This window comes from Sphaerodactylus townsendi, linkage group LG05 (genome assembly GCF_021028975.2).
Source record: "Sphaerodactylus townsendi isolate TG3544 linkage group LG05, MPM_Stown_v2.3, whole genome shotgun sequence".
NCBI classification, from domain to species: domain Eukaryota; kingdom Metazoa; phylum Chordata; class Lepidosauria; order Squamata; family Sphaerodactylidae; genus Sphaerodactylus; species Sphaerodactylus townsendi.
Window position 1 is genome coordinate 21335322 of NC_059429.1, and position 21025 is coordinate 21356346.

The window sequence follows — 21025 nt, forward strand, 5'->3', positions numbered from 1 at the left end:
CAGGATTGATGAGCCCGGTTAGGAAAGAGGCCTCTCCCAACGGCGGTTGACCGTTTGGTGCGCTTCTTGCTTAAGAATTCTAACCGCTCGAGAGTGCTTGCAGATGATGGTCTTGGTGTTTGGTTTCCTGTGAACTCATGCATGCAATCTGAATACATCCCCCAAAGACTGACCAAATTTTAAGATCATCCCAGGCATTCCAGTAAAAGTCGGAAGGATGTGTTGCTCTTTTCCTTTTTCTTTCACGCAGCCCCCTGCAGAAAGCTGACTGGGTTCTCTGCCCCACCTAAGGCCCTTTCCTATTGAAGCAAGCCCATAACTGTGTGAGTCTGCCTAAAGGACTTTAGACTCCAAGAGAAAACGGCTCAATCTTTTTAATCAATTGGGTTGGGAGATGTGGATCCAACCCCAAAACACTTAGCAGTTTTCCTACCCCTGCTTGAGCATTTGCAGAGAAGTTTCCTCCCCTCGCGCAGAACTTATGTCCTTGACTGGCGCAGAACTTATGTCCTTGACTGGCAACAGAGACTGGCTGAGAATATTTTAGTAAACCAATCAAGAGGACACGTACATTCATTGTGTAAGAAGAGCTCTGCTGGATCAGACAAGGGGTCCATTTAGTCCAGTATGTTTTATGCAGCAGCCGACCAGTTGCTCCGTGGAGCCAAATGGAGGACGAGGCGTTCTCATGATACTGCCTCCTGGCCTTGGTATTCAGAAGTTTGCTGGCTTATAGATGTTTCCTGTAGTCACCATCCACTGACGGACCTTTCCGCCATGAGTCTGTCTAATCCCCTTTTAAAGTCACCTGTGCCCTTGGCCGTGGCGGTATTCATTGCAATGCAGTAAAACTGCCTTTTTCCAATTTACACTTTTGGTCTGTTTAGTTCAGTATTATCCACTCATATGTGGACATGACCTATAGGGTCACGTTACAAAACGGTGTGTGCCCCAGCAGGGGGGCGGGGCTTGGTGGCAGGCAGCTGCACCACTCGCCTGGGCTGCCCGCCACCAAACCCTGCCCCCGGCCTCCGTGCAAGCTGGCTTTTGCCCTCCCCAGGAGCAGGCCTGCAGAGAGGTAAGGGGCAGGGCTCGGTCCAAGCCTCGCCCTGAGCACGGGGGGAGGGGAGGGGGAGGGACGCTCGAAGGAGGTGTTGCCATCAGCCGCCATTTCCCCTCGATACGCTTCTGCTGCTACCTGAAATGCTTTTGATTGCAGACCTTGGCAATGAAACACAGAACCTTTCTGCCGGCAAAGCCAAGCATCAGACACTGAGTGACGGCCCTCTTGACGAAAGAAAGCAGAGGAACATAGCTGGAGGACTTCACTCATAAATGTGTGAAGCAGCGTTGTGCATAGCCAGACCCTTGTTCAACCCTGTTTCAATCTTTCATGGCAGGTAGAAGGAGGTCTTTGTTGGCACCTACTACCTGTGATCCTTTAACTGTAAATATAATGACTTCAACCCTTGAATTGTAAACCCCTCATGGAAGCCACCAAATCCATGCCGTGTTGTGGTTGGCTATAGGGCTGTAGCTTACAATCTGACCTTCTTCTGGGTCATAACTCCAATGGTGCTTAGAATCCTGTGTGATTTTATAGACCAGGGGTCTGCAACCTGTGGCTCTCCAGATGTTCGTGGACTACAAATCCCATCAGCCCCTGCCGGCATGACCAATTGGCCATGCCGACAGGGGCTGATTTGTAGTCCATGAACATCTGGAGAGGCACAGGTTGCAGACCCCTGTTATAGACTGTGAGATGTACCGCAGCTGAAACTTTCATGGACCCGGGGTCCCTTTGCATTGGCCTCTGCCGGAATAAATCCATTAGCCTTTAAGGTGTCCCAAGACAAGTCGGGGCTATGCTGCTGTAGCAGACTGTCGCAGGGCTGCCTGTCTGATGGTGGTTAGTGATGGGTCTGTTTATTTTTCCCTGATGCATTTGCTCCGTGGCTGTGTGCAATGTCTGTGGTATGTTGCCTGAAGTCTCGAATGTTTGGTAGCTTGGCTGCCAGGGTAGGGAATCTAGGAAAGACTGAGGATACGGTGAGGCTGGATATTTCTCGGTGAGAATGACTTGGCAGCATGTGGTACAGTTTTGCTGCCTTGCCCCGTGAGCTTCCTGGATGAGGGCAGACCCCTGGGCAGGGGCGTATGGCCCATGAGGACATGGGATGTCCCATGTCTCTAGGTGCCACCTATTTGATAATGTGGGGGTGCAAAATCACACACCCCATGTGATTAAGCTGCTGACCCCCACACCTGTATCAGAGACCGTGAGTAGCCTTCTCATGGCCTCTGATGGAGATTGGGGGGCCCGGCAGCAGCCGGCACTGCAAGTGCCTGGCGGACTTGCAGCAGACAGTTCAGTGCCGGCAGCTGCCACTCCCCCTCTCTATAGGAGGCTGTGAGCAGGTGTGGCTGCCAGAAGAAGTGGGTGGTGGTGGTGGCAGCAGTCGGTGCTGGGCCAGGAGCCGGCTGCGGGCAAAGCCTTGTTTTTGCACACCCAGGGTGGTGGCACAAAAACAAGGCCTTGCCTCTGGGCACCGTTTCATCCCGGTACGCCCTGAAATCTGCAGTGAGCTCCTCAAGGGGATGCCTTAGCACAGCACACACACATATTGCAGTCCGCTGTGAGAGCTGCCATTGTGCAGCTTTGCTGATGCGAACAGCCCCGGTCTTATGTAAACTAGCAGGCCGTGGCGATGGCAGCTGCGGTGCCTGGACGCCAGCAGCTGCTCTCCCTCTCCGCTGTTCTCCAGCAGGACGATCATGTGGTGTTCCCCGTGTGGCCAGCAGAGCAAGTGCTCCGGATCTGTTTTGTGTTGTGATTGCAGCAGCAAAGCTTGTGATACAGTAGAGCGGCCGCAGCTGCACGGAATGCCCGTAAACGTTCTGCTTTGGTCAGAGAGCAAAATCGTTGATACTTTTGTCCTCTACTTTCTGTATGAGGAAAAGAAACCACTCGGTTGTGGCTGGAAGTGAATGTAGCCATGTTTAGATATTTGAAGGCATGTCATGTTGGTGAGGGAGCAAGCTTGTTTTCTGCTGCTCCAGAGTCTAGGACCAGGAGTAATGGGTTCGAGGTGAAGGAAAAGAGATTCCACCTAAACATCAGGAAAAATCTCCTGACAGTAAGGACTGTTCGACAGTGGAGTGCACTACCTCGGAGTGTGTCTTGGAGTCTCCTTCGTTGGAGGTTTTTAAAGAGAGGCTGGATGGCCATCTGTCAGGAGTGCTTTGATGATGTGTTCCTACACCCTGACTTGATGGCCCTTGGGGTTTCTTCCAACTGTATGATCTTGTATGATCTCTTAGAGCAGGGGTGTCAAACTCGCGCCCCTCCAGATGTTCATGAACTACAATTCCCATCAGTCCCTCCCAACATGAGCATTGGTTATACTGGCAAGGGCTGATGGGAATTGTAGTTCATGATCATCTGGAGGGGCGCGAGTTTGACACCTGTGTCTTAAAAACTGGAGGTGCCAAGTGGTGCACTGAAGATTGGGAAGACTTCTCAGGAAGCGCTAGTGCAAGGAAGAGCCATGTTTGCTAAGCAGAACAGAGGGGCAAAAGGGCTGGATTTGACCTGTGGATTTGAGCCACTAAACCAATTAGCAGGATGCACGCGCCCAGTAGGAGCCTCGAGTTCCTCTGATGTTGAAAGGCAGCTAATAAACGTTTTAAATAAATACATTTGGAAGGGGGGGGATCGTTCCCCACTGTACGTTTTTGGCTCTCTTGTGGACCGCTCAGTTCAAGGTACTTCTTGGAATTTGCTGATGCCTTTTTCCCAGTGGGGACTCAAAGTAACTTGCACCACTTTCCTCTCCTAAATTTTATCTCTCAACAACCACTTGGTGAGCTAGTTTGTCTGGCCCAAGGTTGTCTGAAGGCATTCCGTGACACAGCCAGCAGCCCATCTTACCCTAAAGAAGGATTGCAGATTCAATTGGTTACTACCGGATCGTTCTCCACTGGAAGGATTGTGGAGAATTATTGCATCTGATAAGTCATTGCTATGGAAGAGGACTCCTGAATTCTGCTGGGCTGTAATATGTACACATCTTGGTTCATCATCTTGCCGTTTGGTGCTAATAAGTCTTAATTAATTGCTGTAATGATGTGAACATTTCTTATTTATTTTGCTGCAGCCATGAGCTTTATAGGTTCCTAGGTATATCCTATAACAGGAGGTGGGGAGGGGTGAGGTCCTCTTGTCTTGATCTAGGGATCATGATAGGGTGTAAGAACTAAGGTTGCCTCTAGATGGTCCTTCGATTTGTACACGAGAGTGAAAGTTCAGGCACGTGGGTGTGAAGGGGGGGGCACCTATAACATCCTGATAGAAAAATACTCGTGATGTTGATTGACTCTTCCCAGCAGCAGCGCCGGTTGGTACTTGGTTTATGATGCTGTGAACGATATCTTTGGTATAAGTCCTGCTCTGCCCTTCTTCAAGGGTCAGTAGAAGCTGCTGCAATTTTGCCTTGAGCTTATTCCAGCTCTGTGACAGGGGCCAGCATCTTATGTAAACTAGATACCCTGCACCGTGATTGCTGCTTCTCCTTGCTCTGGAAAGCCAAGAACCTGCTGGCACTGTCCTTCCATGACTTCTCCCTTTTCCCTCTTCCAGGGATTCGCTCATGGGATATCGACCTGACCTCCTGCAACCTCGACCAACAGCTAAAACTCTTCGTATCCCGTCATTCGGCTACCTTCTCAGACATTGTGAAAGGTAAGAGGTGGGCAAAGACGGTGCTTTCGGGTGGCCTTAGTCATTGTGGGACACCTTTTCTAATTTTTGTCCCAGTGTTCATGCAGAGATTTTCTCTGGTTATAGGATTCCAGAACTATGCCTCCCACTCCTGTTCCCAAGATTTTGTGGCTGGAATTTGCAGCAGATGCAGCTGAACTTTCTGGCAAGGAGTTTCCTGGACCTGCAATGAATTTTTCATAGTTGGACATTTTTGGCATGGAATGGTGGTGGTAGGGTGGGTGGGTCTGGTGCGGGATGGAACGTTCTTTGAAGGATCCTTCTCAAGCTTCTGTGTCTCTCGTTTGGTCCTGGATGTCCTTATCAGCTCTCTGCTGTCTTGATCCGCTGCCCTTCTTTGTCCTTTAATAAAGAGGGTAACCTTTTTCTGGCTGTATAATCCAGCCAATTGGAGATCATGGAGCCAACATAATGATGTCATGGTGCCACAGAGCCAATCTGATTTGGCTCCCTGACAGCATCCCAAAGCTGAATCAGAGGGAAGGCTGTCCTCTTTTCAATGGGCAAGGGTTATCAGACTTCCTGGACTGTTTCTGTAGGCGGGAGTGGTAGATGATCATTCATGAAACTTGAATCTCTTGGGTTTTGTGCGGCCTGCCCACCAGGGTCAAACTGAGCTTGTGGTTATTTTTCTTTTGAATTTTTATCCCATTTTCTTCCAAGGTGCTCAGAGTGGTCGGCGTGATTTTTGCCCGACCTTTAAATACCGCAACTGTCTTGTGAGGCAGGTCCAACTGAAAGAGAGTGATAGTCGCATAGTTCCACAGTGTGGATTTGAACAAGAGTCTTCTTGGGCCTAGTCTGGCGTCACTTTGCCATTCCGTGTTATCCTGTGTTCTCTAGTTTGGTTCACTTGCTGTGTCTGCTGTGGCGTACCTGCCCTCTCTCTGTTGTGGCGGCTAGCTCATGTCAGGTGACCCTTCTGAATCGATTGCCAGTCAATTCCGTTGGACGACCTCCAGTTAACACAAGAGGCTTTCCATTTTCCCCCACCACGTATGATTTCATAAATGTGCATCCCGACCCCTTTTCCTTGACTTCTGGTTTTTAAAAAAGCGTTGTCCTTTGTGCAAAGATTTCTCTCCTTGATCTGAAAGAAACACCTGCAGAAGCCTGCGTGCTGCAGGCCTGCTTCTCCAGAGTGTGGACAGCGCCCCCCCACCCCCGCCGCTCCTCGGTTCTGCCTGCCCATGTCCTTGCATGACTGTCCGCTTTGCATGCTTGGTACTGAATTCACGTTGCAGACAGGGGTTTTGTCTGGCACTTGCGTCAGTCTGCGAGCGGCAGCTGGAAAACGGCTGCTGTTGTCTTTTGCGAGGTGGAGGGAGGGAGGGCCGTTTCTTCGGCCCTCCAGGGCATAGCTGAATCCTCTGTGTTTTTGCTGTGGAAAGCAAACATTTTGAGCAGGGAAGACAGAGCCGCTTTTGTGGAGGGCTTCTCTGCAGCTCTCAGCTTGGGCGGTGTCCGTGCCTTCTGGATCAGGCAGCTTTCTTCTCTGGGAGATTGGCTCAAGAATGCCCACCCCATTTGTTGTGCCTCAGGCAGTGGAAAACTCATTGTGCCCCCCCCCCCCATTGCTTGTTCAAAAACTGGTGTGGTTGTGTGTTTGAGAGCTCCATGGTTGCAGAGTATTTGTTGGCAGTGGGGTGAAAAGAGAGGCCATCCAGTTTGGAGTGGCGGATGAAGGGGAAGTACCAGAAGCCAACCTCTGAGGGTGGGTGCTCTTTTTTTCATGCTTCAGCGTTGAGAACCTCCTTTGAAAAGAACTGCTTACCTTGCTAATTGCACGGTTGCTGCTTTGCCTGCAGCTTCCCTGTCAAAAGCGAGAATGCTGGGCGAGGCGAAATCCGGGGTTGGTCCTATCCTGTGGCTGCTCCTTTGCAGCTGATGGGAACTGGGCTCACAAATGGAGTTAATTCTGAGGGTGGTGCATGACTTGATGCTCAAGGGTCCCTCGCTCTTGCCAGCCTATAAATAGCAGTTGCTGGAATAGCTAATTGTCATGAAAGGCTCGACCTGCAGAGCTGGCCGTGGGTTGTGGCCTCTGGCTGCTGCCGCTCTGGACAACTCCACTGTTCTTCTCTGACAGGAGCACATGTCTTGATGTTCCTAGAATAGCAAGGGCTCGCCACCCAAACCCGTGGGGCTGCCGCATGACTTCCAAAGAAGTCTCCCTCTTCATCTCCGTGGGTCACATTGACTGCCTTTGATCTGAGGCCCACCAGTCAGAGTTCTGACACTCATGAGTAGGAGGCAAGTTACATTGCCGAGCAGATCAGCGGAATGGTCTGCGGGACTTTCGACAGCCTCAAAAACTGAGTAAGACAAAAAGGCCGGCCCCCTGCCTTTTCTGGTTTCCGAATCTGTCAGCAGGGAGTTTGTGATCTGTAGCCGGGAGGACTGCGGACTTGAATTCTCAGGAGTTCATGTTGGGAGCTGAGTTCCAGGCTTCTTCATAGTCGAGGCCAGGTGTTGAATTGAACCAGTCCCCAGCCTACACAGAGCACCATGTCTGCTGGAGGAAGGCACAGTTCTGCAAATAGATCAGGCTATTCGAGAATGTTTTAAGAGCCCCCGGGCTTCCTGATAGTTGAGGCCAGGTGTTGAATCGAACAAATCCCCACCCACATGAAGCACCATGTCTGCCACAGGAAGTTGCAACTCTGCAAATTGATCAGGCTGTTCAAGAGTGTTTTAAGAGCCCATGGGCTTCTTCATCGTTGAGGCAAGGTGTTGAATCGAACGAGTCCCCAGCCTACACGGAGCACTGTGTCTGCCATGGGAAGCTGCAGCTCCACAAATTGATCAGGCGATTTGACAGTGTTTTAAGAGCCCTTAGGGGCTCCTTTGCGCAATAATCCCTTTGTAGGATCAGCAGATTTGATGGTCTGCTTTGTGGTCAAAAGGCCTGAGATGACTTTTCCCCTACTTTCTGCATTGCTGAATAGACATTTTTCCTCTGCGCAGGCTGGGCTCCTGATCCAGCCCCTCCTCTTAGAAATTCATTTTAGTCCATCTCCTGGGGTTCTAAGGCTCTAAGTGCATATGATTGTGACCTGTGTATGTGTATTTAAACACCAGTCGTGGATAAAGCAGGAAGGGGTGTGTGTGCTACGTAAAAGGAAGGAACACCACTTGGGTGAGGGTTCTGAATCCTCCCCCTACCAGCAGTTCAGGTCCCTGCAGCCCCTCCCACCAGGTACCTGTCCTTCCAGCTGTGCAGGCTTTCAGTATTGGAGCCCAGATGCAGGGAAAGTTTGGGGGATGGTTTGCAAGGGGGTGGATTGCCGGTCTTAGGAGTCAGCAGGGTGACAAAATTCTTTGTATGCTTTCACACCAGACCTGTCCCTTTATACCAGATGCAGGCAGATCCAGGTTTTAAGCCTGTTCATTGGTTGCAGTTTGAGCCTGGCTCTTATACAGATGGTTGTTGTACATCTTATACAGATGGCTCTTATACAGATTGGTTGCAGTTTGAGCCTGGCTCTTATACAGGTGGTGGTTGTTTTTTCCCTTTTAATTATTTAAACATTTTTATTCAAACTTTAAAACCATACAGAGGTCAAAGTCACACGTGCCCCTTAAAGGTAAAGTTTCCCCTTCAGGTGTCCGACCCTGGGGTACCACTGCAAGCAGTGATTTCATAGGCAAGCCGTTTTTGTGGGGTAGTTTGCCATTGCTTTCCCCGGCTATTCTTTACCTCCTAGCTATGTGCTAGGTGCTCATTTACTTACCAAGGAATGGATGGATGGCTGAGTTGACCATGAGCCAGCTGCCAGGATATCTGATGCACAGGGGGCTCGAACTCCTGACTGTGTAAGTGGCAGTGCAAGCACTTAACCACTACGCCACGCGGCTCCTACACGTACCCCTTAGTACCAATTTATCAGTAGAGCTGAGCTTTCTCCTTCACCCTCCTTCCAAAGAACATGGGAAGTGGGGCTTACAAGTGTGTGTAGACCCACTTGAACCCTTTGCTCCTCCATACTTCTGCCTGCTCAGAAGACCATCTTACCCAGTGCTAGAATGCAGTCCTATTCTGGCATGCAGGCTGCAGGGTCCAAAGGATGTCTCAAGCTACAAAGCTGCTCCCTGGCAAAGCTCTGTGGGACTTTTCTCCCCGCTGCTCAGTTGTTCCTGATGCAGCGGGGATGCTGTGGTCCATATCTATGAAACTGCCTGAATCCTTCTGCTGACTGAATTATATTCTCCTTTACTATGTGCAGCTGAGCACCCTCCTGGGTGCATTGGGTCACCTTTTTCCACAAAGCAGTTAGGTTCTCCATACCTTGGATCATCTGTATGGATTCCCAAAGCCTGATATGATCTCTTTCCTTCTGTATTGTGCCTCCCCTCAATACCTCTGTGTACGTGTGTGGATCTTCTTGTGTGGGGGGCAGATGCCTACAGATATGCTGCTTCTCCTTCCGAACTCGGAGGACATCTTTCAGGGTAATTCCCACCATTGGTTTGGGAGGCAGGAATCAAACTTTCTTCTTCCTGTTTCCTGTGGGAGTTACCCAGTCAGCTTCAGCCTTTTTCCTGCCTTAGTGGAGAGCATTCATTGCCTAAGCTCCAACTCTGTCAACTGTTCCCGTTCCTTTCTCTTTCCTTATCCGTAACCTTACCAGCCCTCTTACGCTACCTTCTCAGCCTTCTCCCTCCCTCCTGCCTTGTCTTTAACCCTGAGCCTTGTTGAGAGCTCTGCCTGATGAGGAGAAATTGCCTCAGTGTTGGGGTGTTCTGTCCTCTCTAGAGCCCGTGCCTGGAAATGGAAGGTGAGAATAGCGGTCACCTTCCTTTAAGGAGATGAGGAAGAGAAGGCGACAGCAGCAGAAGCCTCAGGGGAACCGGTCCAGACAGGCACGTCCCAATTATCCCAACAGAGCCCCTTGGGGATGGGGCGGTATAAAAGCCGAAACAATAAATAAATAAATTATGGGCTATACCAACCTTGGTCAAGAACACGGCGATGCCATCTTCATGTCGCCAATAATGCACCAAACGGGTCGAACAGATGTCTGACAGAGCAGGCGTACCAGCAAAGAAGTCATCCCCTCACCGCAAGGGAGACTTGCTTCACAGCAGCTGAAGACTGAGGTCCCAGAAAGATGTCCTCCAAGCTCAGAGGGAGAACGACCGTTGGGTCTTACCTGTGAAAGATCCTACTCCTCTGAGCGTCAGAGGACATCTTGCCCTCCCCACATCATCGGAGTTCAGACAGGCAATGTTCATATCTGAATGTATTATTGAACACAGTGTTACATCATTTCTTCTCTTTCTTCCTATTGCGGGGTCTTTGTGCACCTTCCCACTATTAATTGTTTACTGTTTTGTTTAAAATAGTTCTAGAGAAAAGTGTTCAGCTATTGGGAGCAGGGGTGGAGGGAGAAGAAACTGTGCCTGGGGCACGACCTGCCTGCACACGCCCCGCCCCAGGAGGGGGCCTGGGGAGGGGCGACTGGGTAACTCCCACAGGAAACAGGAAGCAGAAAGTTTGCCTCCTAGGTGAGTGGTGGGAATTACCCAGAAATATGTCCTCCGATTCTCAGAGGAGAAGCACCTTTTACAAGTAAGAACCACTAGTCGTTCTGTGTCTTTGAAGCCAATTAATTTTATTTTTAAACAATTCTGCCATTTCTCATATTATCCAAGGGATTCAGCCTTTTGTTACAGATGTGAGGCTGGGGCCCAGTGTCATTTACAAAACAAACAAAACATTCCCCCTGTATCACTTTGAACAGCCTTCAAGAGAACTTTTGAGATTATTGCCTCAGGAATGGGGAGGGTATAGTTCTGTCTATTTCTTGCTACTTGGCAAAATATTTCTCTTCATTTCCCTCGCTACGGAGCTCTTTGTTTCTTGAGGAACTGGGTTACTGTCCTGTCCCTCTTCTATAAATGCAGCTAGCGAAGTGCGAATCCTTACGGACTGGATATTTAGTTTTGCCCCAGTTTTATTTTTAGTCAAAAGCATTGCTCCTTAAGTGTCTAATCCAATACTGATTACAGTTAAAATACTATGCGCAGTGCTGGTCAGGGAACTGGATCCAGGCATGAATGGAAATAAGTCAGGCTGCTGTTTTCTCCCCTTTGTTTGCCTTGCTGTTTAGAGTGTGCTCTCAGCACACATGAAACTATTCATCCCTTTTCTGGGAAGAGAAATTAACACGACGTCTGCACGCTTGAGGAAAAAGAGACCGGGCCGCCACTGATTTCCCTGTGACATATTAGCGCCGCTGTTTTTTTTAAAGCTCGACAAGCATCCTTCACGTGGGGCATTGCATGATCTCCAAGGTTTATGCAAGCCGTGGATTGGTTTTGATCTCTTTGCTGCTTGCAAGATTGCTTTGGGAAGCCTGGCCTGTGTCCATTCAGTCTCTCATGGGCTGGAGTTCTCCACCGTTTGCAGCCTCTGCCTATGTTAATAGGAATCCCTGGGCAGCAAAGGGGCCGGATCCTGTTTTGTCCCAGTCCGCCTGTATTATACCAGCCACGGCCTGAATCGCAGGAGGGGAATTGCACCGTCTCTTGCACAGATGGCTGCAGGAGGGGGTGATGTGTGCTCAGCATTTTAAAACTGAGCTGAGCCAGTTGAAGCCCCTTGCAAAATGCAGGCTGTGAGACATGTGACAGGGACTGAGGCCATTGGTCCATCTAGCACACTTGTCTCTTCTGATTGGCAGAGACTCCCCAAAATCTCCCGCCCAGAGAGGCCTTTCCAAAATTCTGCTATCTGTGATTTTGTAACAGGATGTGCTGCCTGAGATTGAACCTGGGACATTCTGCAGCACCAAGGCGCCTTCTGCACATGCAGAACAGTGCACTTTCAATCCACTTTCAAAGCACTTTGCAGCTGTGCGGAATAGCAAAATCTACTTGCAAACAGTTGTGAAAGTGGATCGAAAGTGCGTTATTCTGCATGTGCAGAAGGGGCCCAAGTATTGTATTGCTGAGCAATGGTGGTCTCTCTCCCTCCCCTTCAAACTTGTATGAATCTTGCATTGTACACTTTCTCACTGCTTCTGGTCACAGTTAGAACAAGGAGATCTGCAGTGCAATACACACACCCTGACCACTGAAGTCTTACCCTACCGATGATGTGATCTCCCTTTCCCCTTTAATTAATCATCCTTAGCTAGTTATTGGTTATTGAGGTGCCATAGTATGCCAATTGTAATTGGTTTGCTTTAATTGTAAATCTATTGCTGTAAGCTGGCCCGAGCCCATTTACAGGGAAGGGCAGTCTATAAATCGAACTATAAATAAAATAAAAATCAGTTTGTGCATATTAGGTTTGATCCGGTGGATTTGTTGAACTAGCAGCGGGGTTTTCCTCTTGTGTCAAGGGAGATTCCTTATTCTGGAGGTAGCAGCAGCAGAAGGCCATTGCTTTCACATCCTGCATGTGAGCTCCCAAAGGCACCTGGTGGGCCACTGCGAGTAGCAGAGTGATGGACTAAATGGACTCTGGTCTGATCCAGCAGGCTAGTTCTTATGTTCTTATCTCTGCTAGAACCAGCCTTTTCAGTTGTGGAATTTGTATGCAACTTTGGCTCCACATAAGTTATCTCAGTCTATTTGGAACCTCCTTGAGCAAAGGATAGCTTTTGTATCATTCTTGCTGCTGTCATACTCTTCCCGAATTTGGTCCTTTGCTTGTATGAGAGGCACTGAGGGAGCTTCATTTATGCTCCCAAGGTCTAAGCTCTGTGGAATCACAGCCAAAGGAAACCCCAGTATCTGACAGTCCTCAACTGAGAATCTATCCCTGACAAAGCGATATTGCAGTAATGGTGCCTGTGGTGACTCGATTGCCAAGAACTGGCTGAGCTGTGGTGTGAGTTTGCTGCCTTACTTTGATGACAGATGAGTCTGATGTTGTGATGGTGGGCTGTGACGGTATCGGGGGACAGTAAATAAAGGAACTGCTGCTCTTGTGCATGTAGCAGGTTTTTAGTGTTTGATGACCAGCCCACTGCTCCCAGCTTGAGAGCATTTGCTTGCCAACATTCCTTGTGGCATTTCTGCCAGTAATACATAGGAATGTGATTCAACACAAGTCACGTTGGTTATAAGGATGGTTTGCAGTCTCAAACTCAAGACAGCATCGGAATGTGATCCGACTCAAGCCACGTTGATAAGGAGGCTTTGGGCCTGAAGAAAAATCCTTTGAAAGCCTATTTCTTGTGCTTGGCTTCCAGAGTCCTGTTTACAATTGGACTAATTATACTTGACTCTCAGCATCTTGTTTTTAAAAATTATGTCAGAATATCAAGAGAAGTTGTCTTGAATTGAGATGTCCCTTTCTTCCTGTGTTCAGAGTTCTATTGAAACTTATACATATATATATATAATAGGTGATTATTGTTTTTATTGCACTGTGACACTTTATTATAAATTTCATCAACATTTATTGGTTGTCTTGTATGCAGCAGGGAGTGAATTGTATTTGTATTTCATATGTACTTGCCTCTCCCAGGTTTGGTGTTTTATTGCAGTGTTTGATGACAAGCCCATTGCTCATAACTAGGACTGGCCAGGAATTACTTTCTTTACACACATATACCAGTTGTTTTTTCTTTACACTGTGATCCACGTTGAGTCTCATTGAGAAAGGTGGACTGTAAGCAGAGTAAATAAATACATTATGGCTGGGTGGTTGCCTTACAGTGTGATTTTTGCTGTTTGGAGTTTTGGCGTTTTGCATGTTCTGTCATCAGGTGTCTGGGGTATATCTGGAACCAGGACAGAAATGGCTGAAATTAGTATTATACGACCTTTTGGGAGGAGTGACATGATGGACCGGAGTAGTGTGGTGTGGTGGTAAGAGCAGGTCCACTCTAATCAGAGAACTGGGTTTGATTCCCCGCTCTGCCACTTGAGCTGTGGAGGCTTGTCTGGGGAACCAGATTAGCCTGTGCACTCCAACACACGCCAGCTGGATGACCTTGGGCTAGTTACAGTTCTTCAGAGCTCTCTCAGCCCCACCCACCTCACAGGGTGTTTGTTGTGGGGGTGGGGAAGGGAAAGGAATTTGTAAGCCCCTTTGAGTCTCCTTACAGGAGAGAAAGGGGGGATATAAATCCAAACTCTTCCTGAGGTTCGTGTGCAGATCTCTCTCTCTCTCTCTCTCTCTCTGGTGCAGGTCAGCGTGCCCTTCATCATCGTGGCGATATCCTGGAGACGTTAGTTCTGCTGAACCCTTCTGACAAGTCGATCTGTGACGAGGTAAGCAGGGAGCCCTGCTTTGGGCATGGGAGCGGCTGGGAGACGGGCCCTGACTCGCTCGGCACACGTTTTGGCATCAAACATACTCTGAGCTTCAGTGCCACTAATTATGTCTATGCCAAGCGTATGTAGCAGCAAAATCTTTTTTTCAAGCTGTCGCAACCTCCAGCTGGCAGCTGCCTTTTAAAGGACTTTTGACCAGGGGACTTAAGCATGAAAGTTCAGAGGTGTGTTCCCCATTGTGTGAAGGGGGATTGGCTCTCTAGGCACTGTGGCACTGTACGTGGTTTATTTAAGCTGGTTCCTGGGTTCAGTCCGTATCATCCCTGCCCAAATGGCCCAGGTGGCAGTTCTTGGGAGAGAACCTTTATTGCTGGAGACATTGGGCTAAGCGAGATAGACCACTGTCCTGATTTGGCAGGGTCCCTACTTGGCAGGGTGTTGCATGTCAATGGGACAAAGGTTTCTTGAAGGTCTTTCCTTGCTGTGATGCAGCTAGTTGTTATGTAATTGCCTCAGATAAAATCAGATGCTTGGTTTGTCTCTCCCAGACCATTTACGCGCTTGTGCTCCTTCATGCTGAGGGTCCATTATCTGCAGGTTGGATTCTCGGCTGTGCACAAGTTCCCCTCTTTGGTCTCACTGCCTTCTCAGATCAGATAATCCCCATGGTTTCTGAAAGCTTTCAAAGTGCAGCTGACTCTCTCCCTTCACAGGGAAAGTGAAGGAAATCCATATGTGTTAGGCTTTTGGGGTATTCTCGTTCCCCCCTGCCTTTCCCTGCCCACACCACAACAGTTCGTCCTGCTCTTTGGGCCACCATTTCAGAACAATAAGAAGGGTATATCTCTGCATGATAGTGAAATTCACATGAAATTGACCAGTTTCTAGTGAAGTAACACTAGACCATAGACGCAACCAAAAACAAATGATGTTTCAGGCAGCCTCCTCAAATGGACATTTTATGGAAACAGCAAGGACGCAGGGGGGTGGGGGAAATGGCAGCCCAGCTAGGGACATTTGCAGTAGTGGAATCCCTGTGTGAACAGAAAACCATGGGACAACCCCAACACGAAGTAAACAACCACAGGTAGTTCATGCAAAAATGGCCCACTCTCGTCTCTTCCAACTGGCATCATCACTCTCAGGAGCTGGTGAGAATTGTCGTCCATGAACATCTGAAGCGCCAGAGTTGGACACCCCTGCTCTAGGATCTCAGTCATCAAAAGGCCTTTTGATGCGGTTCTTCCCTGTCGTTCCTCCCTGAAATAAAGTTCTTAATGGGAGGGTGAACTTGTCAGACAAATAGCTCTGCCTCTGAGCTCTGCCCATGCAGCCTTGCACTCTCTCAACCCTGATGGGTGGCTGAGGCACGGGTTCATTGCCCAGGAAGCTTGAATTCAAGTGTGTTTACACTCATAATCCCACAACCGGTCCTTTCTTCTTTCCCTCTCTGCTCCAGCTCCGCAACCTAATTACCGATTCTTCCCGCCACAAGTTGCTGATTTTTGCTGGCCCCTGCGTGGAGGAGACCGGGGAGCTGGTGCTCCAGACGGGCACTTTTGCATTGCGGGACTTCATCCAGGTCTTTGCTGACAAAGCAGTGAGTCTTCATTTGTTTGCTGGCTTTCTTCTCACCTGCCGCCAGGCTGCTTCTGGGTATTTGTTCTGGGAACTTTAAAATTGCTGACTGATCTAACCTTGGAAATTGGGCTTGTTGGTACGAAAATATTCCTGAGACAGGATTGGTTGTAAGGTGGGGCGGTCCTTTTTGGGCTGGATTCTCCCAGGTCAGTCCAGTCTGTTCATATAATTAGTTCAGAGCGCTGACAGGTGGCTCATGTGGTTGAGCAGTCCTCTGCGCAAAAAGGGCTGATTTGCTGCTTGTAATTTTTCCCCCTATCTATGAAAGGATTAGGTTTAGAATCTGTTTCCATGAATACATTTGGTTCCCATGCAGAAGGAATTTCATATGCTTCTCCATTTGTGCTGTGCCTCTCTCTTATGTGAAAAGGTGGCATATCAGGGAGAGGCAAGGCTAGAGTCATAGAATCATAGAGTTGGAAGAGACCCCAAGGGCCACCAAGCCCAACCCCCTGCAATGCAGAAACACACAGTCAAAGCACTCCTGACAGATGGCCATCCAGCCTCTCTTTAAAAACCTCCAAAGAAGGGGGCTCCACCACACTCCAAGGTAGTCCACTGTCGAACAGCCCTTACTGTCAAGAAGTTTTTCCTGATGTTTAGGTGGAATCTCTTTTTCTTCACCTTGAACCCGTTACTCCTGGCCCTAGTCTCTGGAGCAGCAGAAAACAATCTTGCTCCCTCACCGACATGACGTCCCTTCAAATATCTAAACTTGGCTATCATGTCACCTCTTAACCTTCTCTTCTAAACATACCCAGTTCCCTAAGTCTGTCCTCGTAAGGCATGGATTCCAGCCCTTTTACCATTTTAATTGCCCTCCTCTGGACCCGTTCCAGCTTGTCAATATCCTTCTTGAATTGTGGTGCCAAGTCTTTATGACCTTCGTCCATATGGAAAGAAAGCTGATCGTGTTATGCAGACAATTGCCTCCTGCGCTCTTGCCACCTGCGCTCTAAATTGGTCCGTTCGGTGAAAACTAGGCTTCAATCACACACCACACAAACCTTTATTGGCATATAAAACAGGACAAAATTTTAAAACAAAACAAGGTTAAGAAATGCAGTTAAAACACTAGGCTTCAATCTCATGGAGGCGGGGGACATCTTGTGTGGGCTGCTCCCACGCACACAAGATGTCCCCCTGCCATCCATGAGAAAGACCCTTCACGGTTAAGTACCCAGTGTACCTTTCCCCTGATGTCTGGTTCCTGATCAGCACTTCATCACTTTCAAACAAGAAGCAAACCTGATAGTCCAGAGGCAAACCTAATCTGGTTTTTTAAAAAAGAAACAAAGAAAGGGGAAAAATCTTTAAGTTAACGTGTATTGGAGTGGTAGGTGGGATGTCCAAATAACCAGTATGGGAAGTGAATGGTGGACAAAGATTGTTATGAGACTAAAGGACTCCTTAGAGATATTGTACACAGGAAAATGCCTATAATCCAAGTGCAAACCATGTACAGGTTAATGCCAGTGTACTAAAACAATAGTTCAGGCTGCTCCTGTGTATATTTATTACTTCTTGCATGTGTGCCACCTCCTAGTAAAGGATTTGCAACAGCTAGTGTTTGGGTGGCGAAAACATAGATTAACAGTTATTGGTAATGTTGTATATTTTCAGTTGATCAAATGTGTGTTCTTACTCACTCTTTGTGGATCTCTTGCCATGAATTTTGAGGTAGTTACGGCTCTTCAGTTGTAAATAGTTGCTGACCCCTCACATCTAGCGCATGTTAGACACCCCTAGAAGTATTTGATGGTAATATGCAAAGAAGCACATTCCTAACTATGTAAATCAGTGTTTGAAAGCATTGTCACTAAGGGTAGGGCTCCCTGTATTGTTCATTCCCTAGAATCTGTAGATTAAAAATGAAGGAGAAAGAATTTTAAGACCTTTTTTGTGCCTGAGACCTGTAGTTAGTCAAAGAGCTAGGTTTGAATTCTCACTCTGCCCAGGGAACTGGCCGGGTGACCTTGGGCTAGATCAGTGATGGCGAACCCGCTATGAGCACGTAAATCTTTCGCGGCGTTCTCAAACTCCATCCAGCAGCCGAGCAGCGGGCCCCTCTTCACCGCTGCAAGGCAGGCGGGCGCCATCCTTCGGCGGTGCCAGAGGTGGCCGAGCCGTGAGACCCCCTCTCTGTGGGCACTCTGTGCAAGGAAATCCCTCCCCACATCTAGAAGGCTGGCCTGGGCCGCTGGGCTCGATTATTAGCATTAAACCTAAGACCTAGTTTTGGGGAAGCAGTGTAGGTAACCCTGTTAAGTGCTGTTAAACCCCACTGATTTTCATGCAAAGAACTAAAGTGCAATCCTTTACCTGGGAGTAAGCTCGGTTGCTGAGCACCTCTTCACCCGCCCTGCAAGAGAGCAGAGGCGGTACATCCTTCCCGGCGGCGGCCGAATCGAGCGCGAGCACCTCTTCACCCGCCCACCAAGAGGGCAGGGGGCGGGCGCATCCCCGGCGTATGGGCAGCTTGAGCACCTTCTTTCGAATAAGGCGGCATCCTCCGGCGGCAGGCCGAGTCGCTGACACCTCTTCACTGCGCCATTGCAGGAGCAGGCGGTTGCACAATTCGGCTTTCAAAGGCCAAAGCCAACAACTTCACCACCAAGCAGGGCAGAGGCGCATCATTCCCCGGCGGCAAAGGCGGCAGCCTCTTCACCCGCCCTGCAAGGAAACAGAGGCGGGCGCATCGGCTTCGGCGGCGGCAAGGCAGGCGCCGACCACCTTCACCGCCCTGCAAAAGAGCAGAGGCGGGCGCATCACCGCTGGCGGCGGCGGGAGCCGAGCCGCTTGAGCACCTCTTCACCCGCCCCTGCAAGGAAACAGAGCATCATTCCCCGGCGGCGGCAGGCCGAACGCCCGACGCTTCACCCGCCCTGCAAAAGGGCAGGGCATCGCCAGCGGCGGCCGGAGCACCTCTTCCACCCGCCCTGCAAGGGGCAGGTGATCATTCGGCCGGCTGGCGGCGGGCACCTCACCATGCAAAGGCAGGAGGCGGTATATTACTTCCCCGAAAGTGACGGCGAATGAGCGCTGGTACCTCTGGAGCTACTAAGCCCTGCAGGCAGGTGACATCATTCCCGGCGGCAGGTAAGGCCGGGCACCGCTTTTTTTTCTACCAAACAAAAACCTCAGTATTCAGGTTAAATTGCCATGCGTGACGGCAAGGCCGGCTTTGTGAGCCTAAATAAGTGGGTTTTGGGTTGCAGTTTGGCGCACTCGGTGTGGCCGGTGGAAGTGGAGCGGAGGTGGAGTCAACCAGCAGTGGGGGGAATTGTTGAGGAGGAGTAGACAAATGAAATAACTCAAGGGGAAAAGGTTCGCCATCACTGGGCTAGATGTTCCCTCTCAGACTAACCTATTTAACAGTACCGTGTTTCCCCGAAAATAAGACAGGGTCTTATATTAATTTTTGCAGCAAAAGATGCATTAGGGCTTATTTTCAGGGTAGGGTTTATTTTAGGGGAAATACAGTACCTTCACAATTCATAAAGGCGGGCTCTCGGCAACCCCTTGCTTCCCCTGTTACGTGTGACAGAAGCTGCATCCTCTTTGGCAGGGAGCACAGGGCATTGTCTGCAATTGTGATCTGTAACTACCGGTAGGGCTTATTTTTGGAGGAGGGTTTATATTTTAAGCATCCTCCAAAAATCCTGAAAAATCATGATAGGGCTTATTTTGGGGGGAGGGCTTATTTTCGGGGAAACCTGGTATTAGTGACATAAATCCTAAAACTTGCTAAGGCTCAAGCGTGATACATGGAGTATCCATGATCTTGGACCACTAGAGATTCCATTAGAATGAGGTCACTACCATTCCACAAGGGATCATCCTGTGAGATACAATCCCTTTTATACAAAGGGCGATCTGGTTTGAACCAGGCTATCTGTTTGTCATTGGAAATTCAGAGCTATTACTAGATGCTTGATGGAGGTGGGACTATATTGTGTATGGATCTGACTGGTAAAAGTAGCCTCTGACATCAGAAACGGGGATTTGCATGGGATTAGGGAAATCCGCTTGTTAATCTTAGAAAGGAGGCTGGCTTAGATCCAACACTATTTAGCATAAATGTCTGGACATTTGGCATTTTCCTTTGTCTTCAGCGGAAATGGGGTCCACAGGAAGTTGGGTGGTGGTTAAGAATTCCTTGAGTTCTTGTTACCACAATAAACTCTGCTCATGCTCTGAGGAGCCTGCTACAGTGTAGGTAATGCGTGTTGAGCTTCATTAGCTCAACTGTATTTCTTTTCATTTTAATATCTCCGTGCTGATGTTGGTGTGTGCTTTCCCCTGTATTTTGTTTTGCCTTTTCCCCACCCTTTTCGGAATCCAATCACCCATTCTTTTTTAACACTAAATCTTTTTGAAAAAAGCATTTATTTTTTTAGTTCACTTCTATTTGGGATATTTCTCTTAATCTCTTCTCAGTGTGCTGACGGCACAGTGCTGCCAGATTGATTATCATGTATCTTGTTGCTGCACAAGTAGCGCCCTGGATGTCTGCCTTCTAAGCAGGTCTAGATCAGAGGTCTGAAACCTGTGGTTCTCCAGATGTTCATGGACTACAATTCCCATCAGACCCTGCCACCATGGCCAATTGGCCGTGCTGGCAGGGGCTGATGGGAATTGTAGTCCATGAACATCTGGAGAGCCGCAGGTTGCAGACCCCTGGTCTAGATGCTCTTAGGAGGTTCTAAGTGGTATCAGCTGGTTACTCCAGTACTTTCCTGGGAATTTCCCAGCAAGGGAAGGTACCATTTCTCCCTTCCTACCATAACGTTGCGAGGATAAAATGGAGGAGCGGAATCCTCATTGAATCCCCATTGAAAAGAAAAGTAGAGTATAAACAATGTAAATCAGAGAGAACATAAGAACAAGCCTGCTGGATCAGACCAGAGTCCATCCAGTCCAGCACTCTGCTACTTGCAGTGGCCCACCAGGTGCCTTTAGGAGCTCACCTGCAGGATGTGAAAGAAATGGCCTGCTGCTGCTGCTGCTGCTGCGCCTCCTCCGCCTCCTCCTCCTCCTCCTCCTCCTCCCCCCCCAAGCACCTGGTCTGCTAAGGCATTTGCAATCTGAGATCATCAAGATTGGTAGCCATAGATCGACTTCTCCTCCATAAATCTGTCCAAGCCTTTTTTAAAGCTATCCAGGTTAGCGACCATCACCACCTCCTGTGGCAGCATATTCCAAACACCAATCACATGTTGCGTGAAAAAATGTTTCCTTTTATTAGTCCTTATTCTTCCCCCCAGCATTTTCAATGAATGCCCCCTGGTTCTAGTATTGTGAGAAAGAGAGAAAAATTTCTCTCTGTCAACATTTCCTACCCCATGCATAATTTTATAGACTTCAATC

At 48.9% G+C, this 21025-nt stretch overlaps 1 protein-coding gene across 1 annotated transcript in view; it reads left to right on the plus strand.

The window, feature by feature from the left end:
* Window positions 1-21025, plus strand: part of MAP1S (microtubule associated protein 1S) — a 38522-nt gene that overhangs the window by 7324 nt on the left and 10173 nt on the right. Inside the window, exons 2-4 of the mRNA XM_048496391.1 lie at window positions 4640-4741; window positions 13929-14011; window positions 15474-15614. Of these exons, the coding sequence (XP_048352348.1) occupies window positions 4640-4741; window positions 13929-14011; window positions 15474-15614 (326 nt within the window). The remainder of the gene's footprint in view (window positions 1-4639; window positions 4742-13928; window positions 14012-15473; window positions 15615-21025) is intronic.